Source organism: Rhincodon typus, chromosome 9 (genome assembly GCF_021869965.1).
Source record: "Rhincodon typus isolate 14 chromosome 9, sRhiTyp1.1, whole genome shotgun sequence".
Classification (NCBI taxonomy): Eukaryota; Metazoa; Chordata; class Chondrichthyes; order Orectolobiformes; family Rhincodontidae; genus Rhincodon; species Rhincodon typus.
This window is the reverse complement of record NC_063340.1, coordinates 23,648,745-23,667,736: the sequence shown is the minus strand read 5'-3', so window position 1 is coordinate 23,667,736 and position 18,992 is coordinate 23,648,745. Positions and strand designations below refer to the sequence as shown.

The 18,992-nt window shown below is 41.2% G+C and overlaps 1 protein-coding gene across 1 annotated transcript in view; it reads right to left on the bottom strand.

The window, feature by feature from the left end:
- Positions 1–18,992, bottom strand: part of LOC125483986 (1-acyl-sn-glycerol-3-phosphate acyltransferase delta-like) — a 118,257-nt gene that overhangs the window by 39,561 nt on the left and 59,704 nt on the right. Inside the window, exon 3 of the mRNA XM_048600946.1 lies at positions 11,282–11,375. Within this exon, the coding sequence (XP_048456903.1) occupies positions 11,282–11,375 (94 nt within the window). The remainder of the gene's footprint in view (positions 1–11,281; positions 11,376–18,992) is intronic.

Sequence of the window (18,992 nt, the reverse complement as noted above, 5' to 3'; positions counted from 1 at the left end):
AGATGCTGCCAGACCTGCTGAGCTATTCCAGCAGCTTCTGTTTTTGTACATGGGGAGATGGTGTGTCTCTCTCCAGTAAAATACCTAAAGTCTGAAGTAAACTAGTTTATTTTCCCTCACCAGCTGATGAAAACTGGTCTTTAACCAAAAGCCAAAACTTCACAGTTCGTGTACCAATTGCCTGTGCCTCCTGCAAAGTAGTGAAAAGAACCTGGAGAAGGGATCCTGAAGAACAGAAAATCCTGACAAGCAGAGGATCATCTCAAAACCCCAAAACCCTGTGGACTGGGCTACAGGGCCACCTAGTCAGAGAAAAAAAATGTCAACAGTTCATAGTCATTTACCTGTTGTTCGAATATATTTATTGGTTATAAAAATGGTAGTTCTTGTTAAGCACAGAAATCTTGTCTGTTTTTTATTAGTTTGGGCCTGACAGGCTAACTAGGAATTTGGTGTACTTTAAACTTTACTGATGACTCCAGCAATAGCAGGATTAGATTCCCCACGCACCATCCCACTGAGTCACCTCAAAATCATTAATATGGATTGCAAATAGCTTAGTCTCAAGCACTGATCCTGCATTCCTTTTCTCTACAATCTGTCAGAGCCATATATAATCATATATTACCTGTGGTCCCACAAGCTCTAGTCTCATGTAAAAACATAGAATTACATGGTTTTGGAACACTACAATTTCTTAAACTGTGATTTCATTATCAGAATGCTAATCACAGAACAATCACGTGATTGTTCTGTGGAAAGCAATCTTATATTTCAAGTGTGCCAGTGAGAGAGTAGAGTAACACTACTTATGCCATATTTGCTAGACCGTATTGCTTTTCATCACATCACTCAATATCAACTATCATTTATATAATAGGCCTGAATAATTTAATAACTCAGCCAATAATTTACCATTGGAAAGCTGGCAGAAAGAAAATCAGATGCAGTTAATTTTCAGCATAACACCTTTTTTCAAATACAAACCTATGAGAGCAATGTCACAGCATTCCAAACCTTGAGCTCTACATTAAATAATTAAATTTTAAACTGAATAGGCATGTAGCAATTTAAACTGGCCCACCGCAAATCACAATTTCACATAATTTTAGCAATAATAAAACACTACACAAAAGGTAGATACATGGACAAGTGTCAGAACTTCAATTTTGTACAATATCATTCCAAGATTAGGGAATTAAAATTCAATAAGAACAGTAAGTAAATAGTAAGAATTCAAAATTTAAGTGTTTCACAACTAGAAAGAAATTAGGGCCCCTTAAAGATCAAAGAGGTCCCAAACATGGACAATCTCAGGAGATGGGAGATATTAAATGAATATTTTGCATCAGTTTTTACTGTGGAGAAAGATAGAGGCCAGAAAACTTGGGGAAATCAATACTGATGTTTTGAAAACAGTTCAGACCACCAAAGGAGGAAACGCTGGAGGTCTTAGAAAATATAAAAAGGTGGATAAATCTCCGGGCCCTGATCTAATGCATCCCAGGACTTTGTGGGAAGTTAGGGAGGAAATTGCAGGGGCCCTTGCAGAAATATTTGTATAATCATATATAAATACGGGTGAGGTGCCGAAAGACTGGAGAATGGCTAATGTTGAGCCTTTAAGAAGGGTTGTAGGGAGAAACCCGGCACCTATACACCCGAGAGTCTGACTTCAGTGGTAAGTTGTTGGAAATGATTTTGAAAGATATGCACTTAAATGCATTCGGAGAGGCAAGGAATGGTTAGGGATTGTCAGCATGGTTTTGTGCGAGGAAAACTGTGTCAAAGTTCATTGAGTTTCTTTGAGGAAGTAACCAAGAAGATTGATCAGGGCAGAGTGGTAGGTATTGTTTACTTTGACTTTAGTAAAGTCTTTGAAAGGATTCCACATGATAGACTAATTAGTAAAGTTAGATCACGTGGGATTCAGGGTGAGCTTGACAACTGATTACAAAATTGGCTTCACCAGGGGAGACAGTGATGGTGGAGGGTTGTTTTTCAGACCAGAGGCCGATGACCAGCGGTGTTCCACAGGGTTCGGGCTTGGTCCCTTTTTGTCTGTCATTTATATAAATTACTTATGCCAGCGTATACAAAGCATGGTTAGTAAGATCATGGATGACACCAAGATTGATGGAATAATGGACATTGGAAAAGGTTCCTTAAGATTATAGAGATTTTGAATCAATTGGGTCAATGGACTGAAGACTGGCAGATGGAGTTTAATTTGGATAAATGCAAGGTATTGCACTTTGGTTAAACAAATAAAGGCAAGACGTATACAATTAAAAGTAGGGCTTTGGGTAGTGTTATAGAACAGAGAGACCTAGGGGTTCAGCTACGTAATTCTTTGAAGTTTTGCATCACATATAGATAGGATGGTTAAGAAGGCATTTAGCATTAATACAAATATAGACATTAGGCTTTTTTTTTTGTATGTGGTTTGTGTGTGGAATAACCTTCCAGTGGAAGTGGTGGATGCAGGTACAGTTAAAAAGTTTAAAAGACGTTTAGCCGAGTACATGGATGAGGAACGTTTGGATAGATATGGGCCAATAGCATGCAGGTGGGGCCAATTTAGTTTGGGATTATGGTTGGCATGGACTGGTTGGCCGAAAGATCTGTTTCTGTGCTGTATGACTGATTAGGAAAAAACTGATCTAGCCAGATTGAAAAAACAAGTTTCCAGTGAAGGTTCGCTACTTTGAGGCTTTCCTATTAAACAGAAATTGCTGGAACTTGCTATTAAATGGATGTTGTGATAAACAAATGTTTCCAAACCAAGTTGTGCCACAAAAGGTCACACCACTGTTACCAGCCAAGTGGTATCACCAGACATCTCACCCTCAATAGTACCCTCATCACTTGGTGTTATCCGACTTTGACACTGATCCCTGCCTGGCATACAGCAAAGTCAGACTTCAGCCAAAGAAATATACCACTAAACTATAACACTTTAGGAAAGAAGGTCATCCACCGATCAACTTATCCAGAATAGATTTAATATTCCTCAACCAAGCTTTATCAGACAAGGCCAGAGTGCTGTGTCAAATTTCAATCATTTACGCACCACCACCATGTTCAAGGGAAGGAAATCAGAGGAATGTTAACTGGTTTGGAGGTTTAGACTAAAACGGAGTCAGTTACTGCAAACAAAAAGGACAGTGCTCCATAAACTACAATCAAGTCTCCAGCAAACAAAACCTAAGTGCTCCTGGAACTGCCAGATTCAAGTCCCAGTAGATTGTTCAGCACTGTAGTCAGTCAGTAAGTACCAGTTGACTTTTACTTCAGAGCTTGTTGCTGAATTTTGGAATGCTAGGAGGGATATATGAAGAATAATCTGGAATGCCACAAGACCGTTGGAAACCTCAACCTTCTCCTTGGAGCATAGCTAGAGAGAAAAAGAAGACACTTGTAAAAAGGTTTGAAAACCAAAAGGCACAAGTTTAACTTAATTTCTAGCAATGCAACCAAAAAGCCAACCTTTTCTTGCAGAGAGAAGAGTCTGGAACACTGTCTGGAAGTCTATTGGAAACAAGTTCATTTGAGATATTCAAGAGAACACTTGATGTTTGAACACAAATAATACACATGGTCATGCAGAAAAGACAGGAGAATGGCACAAAGTGTTAACACTTATTTGGAAAGTCAGTGCAAACCTAATAAACTGAACAGTCGTCCTCAGCTCCATAACAATTCTGAGATTCTGTGACAGGTCACCCACATCTGCTACATAAAAGATGTTCTGCAAGTGAAACCTCAAGTTGACAGGGATTAGAGATAACTCATGGTAAGTCCTCTCTGGTGACGGGAGAATATCTGAAGGTAAGCATTCAGGAAGAGCATGAAAAAGCAGCTACGGTCAAAAAAAAAGGAAAAGAGCACAGAAGGAAGGAAGTCCCCTTAAGTCAATGCTATGCATCTATGCAAGATGCAGAAAGCACTGCCACTCTTGACTTGGTCTCTACAGCCACAAACTATTGTTCTATCCAGAAGTGACATGCACCCCAGGTAGTCCATTGTCTCCCAGGATCAATAAACACCATCTGGGGTTCTTGTGGTGACCCAGGTTTGTGAAGGGACAAGAGTGGAAGTGGAAGAGTGAGGAAGGAAGGTGGTGGGAAGAACAAAATGGGAACTTATGACATCATAGAATTCAGTGCTGAAGGTTATAAATAGGAAGTGCCTCAGGTTAAGTTTTCTTCTACACTATTCGAAGTGCACTCTGAAGTGGCCTAGCAAGCCATTCAATTGTATTGACAGTGGAAAAAGCATTTAAAACAAAAAACATAGAGTCAGACCACCTGACATTGATAAATGCAGTTGAAACGGCAGTGGCAAAACAGACAGTAGGTCTTCCTTAACAACACTAGGGTCTGGTGCCAAGATTGGCAGAACCGTCTTAGACTTGTCAAGCACCAGTGTAAGAAATCAGTCATACTCATGGAATGAAAACTTACAGACAATGACCAAGATAACACTATCACTAACCCTGAGCATGTCCTATCACCCTCAAGACAGACCCAGACATGGTATTCTATTGTGTAGAAGTCAGGAGTGTGTTGTCCAGAGATGTCTCAACATTTGATTCCAGACCAGTGAAGTCTTGTGGCATCAAGTCAAACATATTAAGGAAACCTCGTCCTGAGTACCACGTACCCACCCATTCGATGGATATATCAGTTGTCCCTAATGAACACCGATTGGAGGAAGCGCAGAGGGTGGCAAGGGCACACAATGTACCTGGTCAGAAATTTCAATGTCCATCCGTAAGTACTACTGGGCAGCAAAACTACTAACCAAGCTGGTTGAAATGTGGACAGCACAGCCAGTAGACTTTATCTGCACCAAGTGTTGAAGGAACCATGAGGGAAAAACACACCACCTCATCCTCACAGATTTGCCTGACAGACGCATCTGTCCAAGACAGTTTTGGTAAGGACAATCACAGCACAGTCCTTGTGAAATAAAGTTCCAATTTCACACTGAAGATACTCTTCATCAAGTTGTGTGGCACTATTATTATTACCATGTTAAATTGGATAGAATTCAAATAGATTTAGCAACAAAATAGGCCACAGCACTTCATGAATGCCCAATTAGCAGAATTGTGCTCAACACAAATCTACAATGGCCTGGCCATATGCTGCACTTTACCACTTTCAACTGAGGGGACCAATCCTGGTTCTAGCCATAGAAGGTCAAGAGTGGGGATGTTCATTGGTGACTGCACAGTGTTCAGTGCTATTCACAGCTCCTCAGATACTGAAGCAGTCTAATGTCCAAACATAAATGCTAGACAATATTGAGGCTTGGATTCAAAAGTGACAAGTAATAATCGTGCCTTACAAATGCCAGGCAATGACCAACACCAAAGAGAATACATGCAAAATCCTTTGAAATTTAACAGCATTACTATCACTGAATCCTTCACTATCAACATCCTAGGAGCTGCCATTGACTAGACCGAACTGGACTAGCCATTTAAATACAAAGGCTTCAAATGCAGGTCAGAAGCTTGGAATCCTGCAGTGGGTAACTCACCTTCTGATTCTCCAACGAGTAACCACTTGGAAAAGTGCAGCTCCAATGATCCTCAAGAAACTAGACATCATCCAGGACAAAGCAGCGAACATGACGACACCACACACACTCCCTCCACCACCAACTCCATAATGGCAGTGTACATCATTGCAGAAATTCACCAAGATTTCTTAGACAGCACCTTCCAAACCAATGATCACTTCTAGAGAGAAGGATAAGGGCAGCAGATACATGGGAACACCACCACATGCAAGAACCCCTCGAAGCCAGCCACCATCTTCACTTGGAAATATATCACCATTCCTTCAAAGTCACTGGGCCAAAATCTTGAAACTAACAGCACTGTTGGGTCTATCTACAGCACATGGACTGTGGCAGTTCAAGCAGCTAGCTCACAAATCACCTTCAGAAGCAACAAAGGTATGGGCAATAAATGACAGTTAGCAATGACCACATCCCATGAACGAATTAAAATCAAGTACTCTGTCATTCCAACTCAAAAGTCTCAGATCACGATATCTGCACAAATCTATTTTCTGCACAGCAGCTGTTGGTTATGATTCTGCTGTACCTATTTACATCACTTGTTATAACCACACTCTAGGGCAGGTTCCCCAATTCGTTCTGGTTCTGGACAGGATAGCCAAGACTCCTGGGTGAGCAGAACTAAAGAGACTCTCTTCCTTGTTCACCACCTCTTCAGTTTGTTACAACAAGGTTACCTTTTTCCCCCAGACCAATGAACTTATGCTCTAAAAGGGAATCAATTTAGTCAGGCATTCATGGATTATATTAAATACTTCACACAAGAAAAAGTACTAGTGCGACACATACACAGGTTAGAAATCAGATGAGAACCAAACAGAGACAAAAGTTAACAACAAGTTATACAGATCAGTCTCTATTATTTTCGAACAGCAGACAGGTGAATGCTGGAGCCTTTCTAGAGCAGGGTACCACTAGCATTGCCATTGGTAGTTGAACAGTTTCATGATCCTTAGTTTTGCAGATTGATTAAGATCCTTCCAAATCATGACTGAATGCCAGCATTTCAGGGTGAGAAAGAGAAAAAGGCGAAAGAGAAAAAAAGAAAAAAAAGAGAAAGAGAAAAAGAAGAAAAAAGAAAGAAAAAAGAAAAAAGGAAAAAAGAAGAAAGAAAAAAGAAGAAAGAAAAAAGAAAGAGAGAGAAGAAAAAAGAGAGAGAGACCTTTATACATCCTGTTGCCATTTGTCTGGTTGTTAACTAGTTGACTAGCACTCAGTTAGAAATGGTCTTTACCTGCAAAGCAGGGGTGAATAGTTTATCGACTGTGACCTTCAGAGCACGCTAACAATCAAACCAGAGGTGGTATACACAAGAATATTCACTCCCAGTAGATCACTAGAGTTGAAACTAGCTTTTAAAAACCTTGTCCTTGTGAATTTTTCAAGGGGGAGAAACAAAATTGTAGCTTGCAACAGACTCTGCAGGTGGTGGTTTGCTGTTCAACAAGAAATCACGAGCCCTTCGTTACCCATGTAGTCAAAAGAAATCACAATCCAGTCTGTTTTGACTCACAACCTCTTCTCTTTGAAGGGCTGTTGTCTAGAGTTCCTTTCACAATGCAGGTATGATATTCCTAGGCACACTCACTCGCTTCAGACAGACAGTCTGTCAATTTACATCCACAGCCACTTCTGGCAACATTTTCAAAGACAAAAATTTAAACCCTGGAATTTCAACTAAAAATGTCCTCAATACCTTGGGGATTTGACCTATGATCATGTCGAGACTCTGGGCAAATCTTGATTCTCTACTTTTCCCATTACCATCCTATGCCTTACACTATCATACCTCAGGAGATAGTAGGAACTACAGATGCTGGAGAATCTGAGACAACAAGGTGTAGAGCTGGATGAACACAGCAGGCCAAGCAGCATCAGAGGAGCAGGAAGGCTGACATTTCGGGCCTAGACCACGCCTTTCTGAAAAAGGGTCTAGACCCGAAACGTCAGCTTTCCTACTATCATACCTCTCCTGCCCTCTAACCAGCAGAGAGCTTCTTTTGTTCTTTCCTTCCTTTACCCCCTTTTCCTACCTTTGTACTTGCTTAACATGTCACAGCTTTTACTTTTAATCATAATTTTAAAAAAGTTAATCTAAGTGAATTAATTTTACGACATGAAAAATATTCAACATTTTAGACTCAATCATACAGCACAGAAACAGATCTTATAGTGCAACTCATTCATGCTGACCAAGTTTCCCCCAAACTAAACTAGTCCCACTTGCCTGTGCTTGGCCCATATTCCTCTAAATCTTTATTATTCATGTACCTGTCTGAATTTTTTATTAAATATTGTAACTGTACCTACATCTACCACTTCCTCTGGCAGATCAGAGGATGGTTTGTATGTGGAATGAAAAAGTTGCCCCTCAAGCCCCTTTTAAATCTTTCTCATCTCATTAAAAATATGCCCCCTAGTTTTTCTGAAGGGCCCCAACCAGAAACGTCAACTTTCCTGCTCCTCTGATGCTGCCTGGCCCACTGTGCTCCTCCAGCTCCACTGTTACCCCCTAGTTTTGAACTCCCCCATCCTAGGGAAAAAAGATTATTGCTATTCACCTTATCTATGCTCCTTATGATTTTATAAACCTCTATAAAAGGTCACCCCCTCAACCTCCTACACCCCAGTGAAAAAACTCCCAGCCTATCCAGCCACTCCTTATAAGTTAAACCCTCCATTCCCAGCAACATCGTGGTAAATCTTTTCTGAACCCTCTCCATTTAATAACATCCTTCCTATGCAGGGCAACCAGAACTGTACACAGTACTCCAAAAGTGGCCTCACCAACATCCTGTACAATCTCAACATGACATTCCAACTCCCATGCTCAAAAGTCTGAACAATGAAGGCAACATGCTAAATGCCTTGTTGACCACCCTGTCTACCTATGACAACTTCCAAAGAAATATGTACCTGAATATGTCTCTGTCCAAGAACACCATGCAGGGTTCAACCATTAACTGTATAAGCCCTACCCTTATTTGCCATTACCAAAATGCAAAACTTTGCATTTATCCAAATTAAACTCCATCTGCCACTCCACAACCCGTTGGTCCAATTGATCAAGATCCCTCTGTAATCTTAGATAACCTCCTTCACTGTTGACTATACCGCCAATTTTAGTCATCCACAAACTTACTAACCATGTCTCCCAAATTTTCATTCAAATCGTTTATATAAATAACAAACAAAGTCGACCCAACACTGATCTCTCTAGAACACCACTGGTCAAAGGCCTCCAATCCGAAAAACAACCCTCTACCACCACCGTCTCCTACCATAAAATCAATTTTGTACTTAATTGGCAAATTTTCCCTGAATTCCCATGTGATCTAACTTTATTAATCAGTCTACCATATGAAACCTTATCAAACACTTTACTAAAGCGCACACAGATAACATTGACCACTCTGCCCTCAATCTTTTTGGTTACATCCTCAAAAAAACTCAATCAAGTTTGTGACGTGCAATTTCCCATGCCCAAAAACAGACTGACAATCACTAATCAGTCCCCACCTCTCCAAATGCATGTAAATCCTATCTCAGAATCCCCTCCAACAACTTACCCACCCTGGATGTCAGAATCACGAATCTATGGTTCCCAGGCATCTCCTGGCAGCAAGGCACATTAGACATCCTCTAGTGCCCATGGCTGTTGATGATGCAAATATCTCCGGTAGGGACCCCACAAATTTCTTCCTTGACTTCCAAAAATGTTCTCGGATACACGTGATCAGGCCCTGGAGATTTATCCACCTTTATATTTTTGTGCCTCCAGAACCTCCTCTTCTGTAACAGACTGTTTTTGAGACATTAATATTTATTTCCGAACAATGAAGCCTCCATGGCTTTCTCCACAGTAAATATGGAGATGAAATATTTGTTTAGTACCTCTCCCATCTCCTGTGATTCCACACATGGATGACCTCATTGATCTTTAAAGGGGTCCTATTCTCTCTTTAGTTTCTCTTAAATGTACTTGTACAATCTTTCTGGATTATCTTTAGCCTTGGCAGATAATGTTACCTCATGTCCTCTTTTTGCCCTCCTGACAATGTCCTTACAACCCCTGTACTCTTCAAGTGAGAGTCACTTAATACCAGTTGTCTTTAATTAACATATGCCTGCTCCTCATTCTTGACCCGGGCCTCCCTTTATTCATTCATTGTTCCTTACTCTTACCAGCCTTACCCTTCACTCTAAGAGGTACATAATACCTCTGAACTCTTGTTATCTCATTTGTGAAAGCCTCCCATTTGCCAGTCATTCCTTTACCTGCGAACAGTCCACTGAAATCAACTGTTGAAAGTTCCTGGCTCATACCATCAAAATTTGCCTTACTCCGATTAAGAGTTTTAACTTTAATACAAGGCCTGTCCTTTTCCATCACTATTTTAAAACCAATAGAATTATGATCACTGGTCCCAAAGTGCTCCCCCGCTAACTTCAGTCACTTGCCCTACTTTGTTTACCAGAAGAAGGAGAAGTTTTGCTTCTTCTCTAGTAGGTACATTTAACACATTCAACAAAATTCCTCATTATCCAAGCCCTCAAGACTATGGCAGTCCTAGTCTATATTTGGAAAGTTAAAATCCCCTATTACAACTCTATTATTCTTACATAGATCAGAGATCTCTTTACATATTTGCTCCTTAGTTTGCCACTGACTATTAGGGTGTCTGTGGTACAATCCCATCAAGGTGATCATCCCCTTCTGGAGTTCCACCCATATAACTTCACTGGGCATTTCTCAGAAATATCTTAAGTAGAGCAGTAATGTTTTCCCTAACCAAAAATGCCACTCCTCCCCTCTCCTCTATTGCTTCCGTTTCTATCCTTCCTATAGCATCTAAACTCCGGCACACTGAGCTGCCAATCCTTTCCCCCCTGCAGCCATGTTTCTGCAATAGCTATTGTGACCCAGTTCCATATTTCCATACGTGCCCCGAGTTAATCTGCCTTACGTGCAGACCCTTTGCACTGAAATAAATGCAGTTTAATTCTTCAGAGCTACCTCGTTCTCGGACTTGGTCTTACCTGCCTTGTCTAAATAACTTGCTCTCTGGCTTTCAAACTGTCCCCATCTGTCTCTATTCTCACTACTTCTTAGGAATTCCCCCCCTCATCCTGCCCCTTTACTAGTTTAAAGGCTCCCAAATAGAATTAGCAAATCTCCCTGCTAGGATATTGCCACCGACACCTCCCCCACCCAATCTTCAGCTCAGGAGAAACCAATCTGTTGTTTTTCCTCGACATCTGCAGTTCCTACTATCTCTGTTGTTTTGAACAGGTCTCTTCTGCCCAAAAAACAGATCCCAATGATCCAAAAATTTGAATCCTTGCCCACTGCACTGTCTCCTCAGCCACTGATTTATCTGCCCTATCTTCTTATTCCAACCCTCAGTAGCACATGGCACCAAAGAGTAATCCATTTTCTGTTTTTTTCAAGACATATGTGCGTAATTTTGCAGCAAGCAAACCAAAGCAGCCTATTTCACTTCTCTTTTGATTGGTAGTTTTTGGTGACTTAGAAATTCCTGGTGCCTTAAATCAAATTAGCACCAAGTAGGAGGTGGATTCTTGTAGCCTTCCAGAAAACAAGTACTCCCCTGAAGAGTGATCACATGAAACCGTCATGAATAACTCAATTAATATTCTTTTGCCACTAGAAAAATGAATTCACCTTTTCTTGATATAGTTTATGAAGCCAGGCGGCACATTCATTTTCATCTTCAGGAATGTCTTCTAATGGGATTCGTCTGCAGATTGAAGAGCATCAAAACATTTTAAACAATAAAAAAAACAAAAACATTCTTACTAGATATATCTATATTCATACTACATATATCTGAAACAATTACCATCGAGTCTCCTTCCATTTATAACCTATAAACAAACCATCTAGTGCAGAGAGTTCTAATATAGTTAACAAAAATACACATATGGGCAGCACAGTGGCTCACTTGTCAGCAGTACCAGGGACCATTGTTCAATTCTACTCTTGGGTGACTGCCCGTGTGGAGTTTGTACATTCTTTTCATGTCTGTGTGGATTTTTTTCCCAGGTGCTCTGGATTTCTCCCACAGTCCAGGGATGCGTTGGTTGGGTGGACTAGCTATAGAAAATGTAGGGTTACAGGGATAGGGTAGGAGGTTGGATCTGGGTGGGATGCTCTTGGGAGGGTCGGTGTGGACTCAATGAGCCAAGTGGCCTGCTTCTACACTAAGATTGTATTTTAAGCAAGGACTAAACCAAAAGACTAGAGCACAGTTTTGCTGAAGTGTGAACAGATTTCTTTTTCAAAATCAACTCAGATAATCTTGGAACCTAGAGGACATTTTGATCAGTTTCAATAGCCTAATTTTACTGAATCCCCCATTAAAAAAAAAAAAATCAGTGGCAACAAGTTGACAAACAAACAAACAAACAAACAAACAAACACAAACAGTGGAGTTGGGGAAAGGCAAAAAAAAATCTAAATGCATAAGGAGCCACTGCCAGTGAAATCACCAACTCTGTCAGATTAAAAGTAATCTTAACAAGAACATCCATCAGTTGATGTCTAGGCTCAGCCAGGAAATTGTATTTCATGAGACAAAAAAGGCCCTCACAAGAATAGACCCCATTCAAACAGTGCTGCATTTAACAAATATTATTTCGATTTGGATTGGGGTGGGGGTGGGGGGTGGGGAAGAGGAGTGTGGAAAAATATGAGGAAGGACTTATTCCCTTCAGGAGCCCTGACAATCTCACTCACTCACCCAACATCCTGCAATCTAAAATTCTGCATGCCTCCTACTGACACAGAACAACTCACTATACTATCCCACCACCTCCCCCCCCTTACCCTGTACCAGCACTAACAACTACGTCACCCACTTTCACCGCCTTCAACCCTTCTATTTCTCATATCACTAAAAAAAATGTATAACAGGGCTAAAAGAGCCAGGGTGCTGATAGACGTATTCATCTCCTGACCACGTACAAGGACAGGATTCTGGCCCTTGCAAATGAAGGCTGGAACCCTATTGTGGGGAAGCTAAAAGGTTCTGAGTCCCAGCAACTGGGTACAAAGCCTTAATAAAAACTGAAAGGGCTGCAGATGCTGTAAATCAGGAACAAAAACAAAGTAGCTGGAAACAAAAGTAGCTGGAAAAAGCAACAGTTCTGAGGAAGGGTCACCAGACCCAAAACATTAACTCTGATTTTTTCTTCACAGATGCTGCCAGATGTGCTGAGCTTTTCCAGCAACTTTGGTTTACTGTGTAAATTACTGCTTACTCCCATCACCCCCGGAGAATTTAATCTACCACTTAGTTGTGACATTATCTTTAGTCTTCCGCAGGTACCGGTGAGATATCCACTGCTCTGTGGTCAGAGTCACCCTACAAAACATGCCCTCCTCCCCCTCAAAAAGGATGAAAGCCCAGACGGTGAAGTGCTAGCAAGGATGCCTTCTGAACTTCCCATCAGCTCAGATACTTACACTCATGTATCTTATCAAGATTAGAGTTAATAGCATCTGCAAATGAGTACATCACTGCCTTGTCTACACAGCTGGCTGGGAAAGAAACATCTCAGGTTGCTGGCACTCAGAGGTTTGCTGGACACCAAGCACCTACTCAGTTCTAGGCAGAAAAGGACCCCGTGGTGTGGGAAATTCAGGATTGAAAGCAGATACAGGATCAATAGACAGACTTGTTGGGGACACTGGGCAACCTAACACGACTGAAGCAACACACTTAGGACCCTGCTACCTCAGGCATGCAAGCAGCTGGCTGCTTCCATGGCCAGGTTAACAGCTGCTACAGACAGCCAAGTCCAGCACTTAGTGTATTCAACAGACCTCTATTGTATAGTCATATCACTGGTGGTCAACAACCAACATCAAGGTGACAGAGGAAAAGAGGGAATCAGACCTGAACTCCAGGTTCTCCTTCCCCACATGGAGGCAGGCAGTGCCAGTAGGCATCCAGCTGGAGAAGGAACCTTACATTTCTATTACTCCTCTCAGGACACTCCAGATGTGCGTTCCATCTCCACCCTACCTGGCACTCAGTCATATGCAAGTTACAGCTAAGGAAGATATACCCGCATCTGAGCGGGACATAGCCATGATATTTCAGCCCCTTTGCCGTAAATGCTCCTGGGGTTACTCAAACAAAGCTCTAAACCCAACAGGTTCCACTGTAGGGCAGGCACCCTTCATCTCAGCTGTGGAACCCAGAAACATACAGTTTAAAAGGAACAGAAGACGACGACAACCTGAGGGCATTCAGATGACATAGGTAAGGTAATAAATTTTCATGTTGCTAACTATGATCACTTTACACCATCAGCTGTGTGAGAATCTGTCTAACCACAACAACAGCATAATACTGAGTTCACTCATGCTTAGTACATGATATTTCATTGATCCAGGTGCGAAGTGACCTGCTCCTGCAGGCAAGGTAATTGCTATTTAGCAACTAGGTTTCATCTTTCCAGACAGGCAACCAGCTACTGCATCATTAGTATTAGTGGAATTAATTTGCCATCCTGTGTGCTATGTTGAGGAATGCTTGGGCAAGGATTGGAACTGCCCACAGTAGGGCAAAGATTCACAAGGCTCATATGGCTCATTTTCAGCTTCAGCTGGTGTGTGTCTACATAATGGTATTGTCCTTTAAAATGCCTGACATTGGGAGGGAGGGGCTTTGATTTTGATCAGAATGAAGCACTCCACTCCACCCACTCCAAGTGGGATCAGCTATTTCCTTTCCATTACGTGTTATTTACAGCATGATGAAAAGGTAACAGCGGTCACTCCTTGGACAGTGAATCTTAGGCTTAGTTTCTTAAATCTTCATGAATCCCTAAATGTACACGTCCTTCATAGTAGTGCTCCCCGTCAAAACTATATGCTTTGCACTTCCCCAAATGCCACCCCCCAACTCATCTTCACCAGTCCATTATAATCCCCAGCCCTGAGCATATCAAGTAAATATGCCAGTAGTAGCGAGTAGAACGCTGGTCACTCATGGAAGCCAAAACATGCTGCTTATAGTTAGTGCCCAGCCTCATTTCCCCCTCTTCAAAATGACCCTTTTCCTTTCCATACCAAAATCATCCCTAATTTCTTTTTTTTTCTTTTCTTTTTTTTTTTTAAGAAAAAAAAAATTCCTTCAGTATTGCGATCCCCTTTTCATTCGAGGATTCCAATTCCAGTCCCCACAATTGAATTTCCCAGCATCTCTCCAAGCACTGGCTCCATCCTGATTTTTAGTTAGTAGACCCCTAGGGCTGATCATGGCCTAGCCACAAGTGACTTAGCTAGGCAGCCCTGAACAATGAGCAACCAGATTGACTGATATTTGTGCAGCGCTCAGTGTGGCTACGACTCCTCAGACTGGTTATGCTAGATCCAGTAACCCACTCCCTGGACAAGAGGTACAGACCTACTGACCATCCCAAGGACTGATATCAGAAGGTACCTGTGACTTATTGTGCCAGGACCCCAACCAAAGGGCATCCCAATTGAGTTATGAATATTCAAACAAAGAACAGCAGCAACTTCAAGCCTACTCCACCATTCATTAAGATCATGGCTGCACTGGTTTTAACCTCAACTCAACATTCCCGCATACCAGAATAATCTTTCATCCCCTTGGTTATCAAGAACCTACCTCTGTAGAAGGCAGGAAATTCCAAAGACACTCAATCCTCAAAAATAAAAAAAAAAGCTTCATCGGTTTTAAACGGCCACTCCCTTATTTTTAAACTATGACCTCTAGTTCTTGATTCACCCACATGAAGAAACATCTTTTTCACATCCACCCAGTCAAGTCCCCTCAGAATCTGGTTTCAGTCAAATCACCTGACTAAATTCCTGAGGATACAGGCCTAGCTTGTCTAGCTTTTCCTCATACTTGGCATTCATACTTTCCTCAGATTGGTCTGAGGACTATTCCCTTTAGACTTTCAGGCAATACCACTGTTGATGCACACAAAGATGCACGTGACTGTGTTGTGCCCATGCAAGGTTGGCACAGCCCTTTGCCACTTAGCAAATCATCCACTCTTGAGGGCTGGTAGATGCAGGTACAGTTACAGTTACAATTAGAAGACATTTGGATAAGTTCATGAATAGGAAAGATTTGGAGGGATACAGGCCAAGCGCAGGCAGATATTACTGGTTTAGTTTAAGAACATGGTCGGCGTGGACTTGTTAGACCAAAGGGTCTGTTTCAATGTTTAATGACTACGACTGTTGTCAAGTATGACAAACTGCTCGATTTTGTCTGCACTAAACTGCAGGATTAGTCAGAAGTATGGTTAGCCTTTAGGGCACAGCTGAGGGGCAAAGTACAGAACAGGAGAGAAGAAATACAGTATGAATTCACTGGCGATATGCCAGATGCCAGTGTATGTGGATATGGGTGTGCCCCAAGATGTTGGTGCTGGGTGTTCGAGATATAGGCCCAGAGGAGCAACCCAGAGTCTTTAGGAACCTGCTGCAACTATCATGTTGGGAGTTCTCAATCTTGTGTCCATCTAGTGGTTGGGAGGATGGGAACCTACATAATCAAATAAGGCAAGATTAGGTAGCAAGGATCACGTCTCAACCTCCAGGAATTGGATGATATCAAGCTTGCATTTTCCAATGTCAAACAAGGTCTCATTCAACATTGGATCACTGAATCCCTACGGTATGGAAGCAGGCCATTCGGCTCATTGGAGGGTTGGTTTGAATCAAAGAGCATCCCACCCTACCCCAGCCTTGTAACCCAGCATTTTCCTACGGCCAATCCACCTAATCTGCACATCTTTGGGCTGTGGGAGGAAATAAGAGCACTCAGAAGAAACTCACTCAGACATGAGGAGAATGTGCGAACTCCACACAGTTACCAAAGGCTGGAATCGAACCCAGGTCCCAGCGGTATGGAGGCAGCAGTGCTAACCACCAAGCTGTCCAACTCACAATTCTCAAATTTCAGGGCCTAGGAAGATTCTGCCCCTTAAGACTGTTGCCAAGTTGCAATTTAACAAAAAGAAAGCTGGCAGATCATTTATTCATCAGTCAAGAGTGAAAGTATGCCATCTAGCTCTTATTGTGGAGTGATGCTTCAGACTACCAAAATTATTCCGGTTGCATGATACCACTACTGTTGGAGATTGAAATCAGCTGGAAATAAGTGGCTTTGATCTAAGTATCAAGAAAGGACTTGAATCATTTACAAGAGATCAATGAAGGCTACAAGGAATCAGCAACAAGGCTCTGCCCTCCTCACCTTTTTAAAAGAGCTGGGAGGTTGTTATAAAGCCTCCTAATACAAAAAAAGAGATGCCAACTTCATGACTTGACCACTTATCTGTTGAAAAGATCTATAAATTTTGATATCAGATTTCAAGTATCTAAACCACAGTTCAAGAGGGAAAAGACTTCATGCAAAGACTCTTTTACTTATCAGCTAAACACGAACTATTCTTTTGGCTTAACCTTTGTAGGAGTACATTCTCTTCAACTGCATTTTTTGACTAATATAGTACTTAAGATTTTTCAGCACAGGTGTGCAAATAACTATTCCTCTATACCCAAAACCCTGAAAATCTGTTGCTGTATTTAAACTGATTATACATTGATGGAGGCATGGTAGCTCAGAAACACACACAAATTTACCATTCTGGGAAGAAAAAACACTGATTGCAAACTGCAGGAAAGGAAGTTGGAGTTTCATTTTATTCCTATTTGTCCTTGCTTCTGTTATTTGTATTGCAGACAAGAACTAGACTCTCAGCCAGCACAAGAGAATCAAAATCTGGGTGCTGAGGAATGGGGCAATTACAATTGAATAGGAAACACATGCACAGGAGGCAAGGGACATAATGTTAATTTAAATTTACATTTTTCATCTGTTATTCCAAAAGATGTTGATACAATGGTCAAGTGTCAGTGCTTAATAATTTATTAGAACCAGATAAGCTAAAGCAAGAAAACTGAAGGAAGAGAGCATAGGAATTAGAGGTGCACTGACCATAGATTTCCAGTCTTCTTCAGGCTTGTGGAAGTACCAGAGAGAGGAATGAAGAATTAAACATTACATTGCTATTTGGACAAAGGGCTAAAAGACAATATCAGCAACTATTAGCCTGTCAATTTAATTGGCGAGGCAAAGCTTCTGAAACTATTAATTTTGGTTTGAATTATTGTCACTCGGGGATTTATGGATTAATTTAAAAAAAGATAGCAGGGATTTGTTCAGGGTAAAACTTGTTTAACTAATCCACTCGAGTTTTTTGAAGAGGTAACCAAAAAGGCTGGTGAGAACATAGCTGGTGATATGGATACATAAACATCCAAAAAGCATTTAATACAGAGTAACATAACAGACTTGTCATGGCTCATGCAGTAAGAGGGACAACAGTCCCATGGATATAAAAAAGGCCCAGTGACAGGAAACAGTAGTGGTGATTAACACCTACAAACATAATACACTGATGAAACTCAGCAGATCTTGCAGCACTTGGAGAAAGAAACAAAGAGTTAATATTTTGACTCTAATCCAGTAGGACTTCTTCAAAACTGGCTATTTAAACAACAGTGTAATATTTGCAATTCATTGATACCACTTAAGTCAACGGAAGGCTAGAAACCTCCTGAAAGAATGGTCATACTGAATTTGAAATATTAACTGTTTCTCTCTCCACAGACGTTGCCAGGCTCGCCAAGTTTCTCCAACATGCTCAGTACTTGTTTCGGATTTCCAGCATCCGCAGCATTTTGTTTTTACTTGAATGATAAACAGACGTCATTCTAACTGGAGGAAGGTTTGCAATGCAGTTCCTCCTCAGAAGTCAGTGATAGAACCCTTGTTCTTCCTAGCATATACTGGTGACTTAGAACTTGGTATACAGGACATAGCTTGAAAATTTGTAAATGATACAAAACATTGAAACATTGAACTGCAAGGACAACAGTGTAGAACTTCATAAAATGACACAGACTGGTAGTATAGATAGACAAGTAGCAGATGAAATTTAAATTTAAAAAAAAAATCATTAATTTTGGTAGGAAGAATTCAAACAAATGTAAAATAATGGATGTTATTCTTAGGTTGGAGGAGCAGCAGAAGGCTCTGGGTGTTGCTGAATCCCAAACAAATCCTCAAAAAGTTATGACACAGGCTAATGGGTCCAGTAACTGGTTTGCCTTTTAGGAGGCAAAGATTGGGATCCCAGGCACTTATAGTGAGAAAAACCACAAGACGTAACTTACTATATAAAATCAGATTAGAAGAACAATCTACATAGAAGAAGCATGTGTTTATACTTTAACATCCATAATTAACACAAAGTAAATATGGCTAACAGACAAACTGCAGTCAACTTCCCAAAGAGTGCATGACATAGTAAAC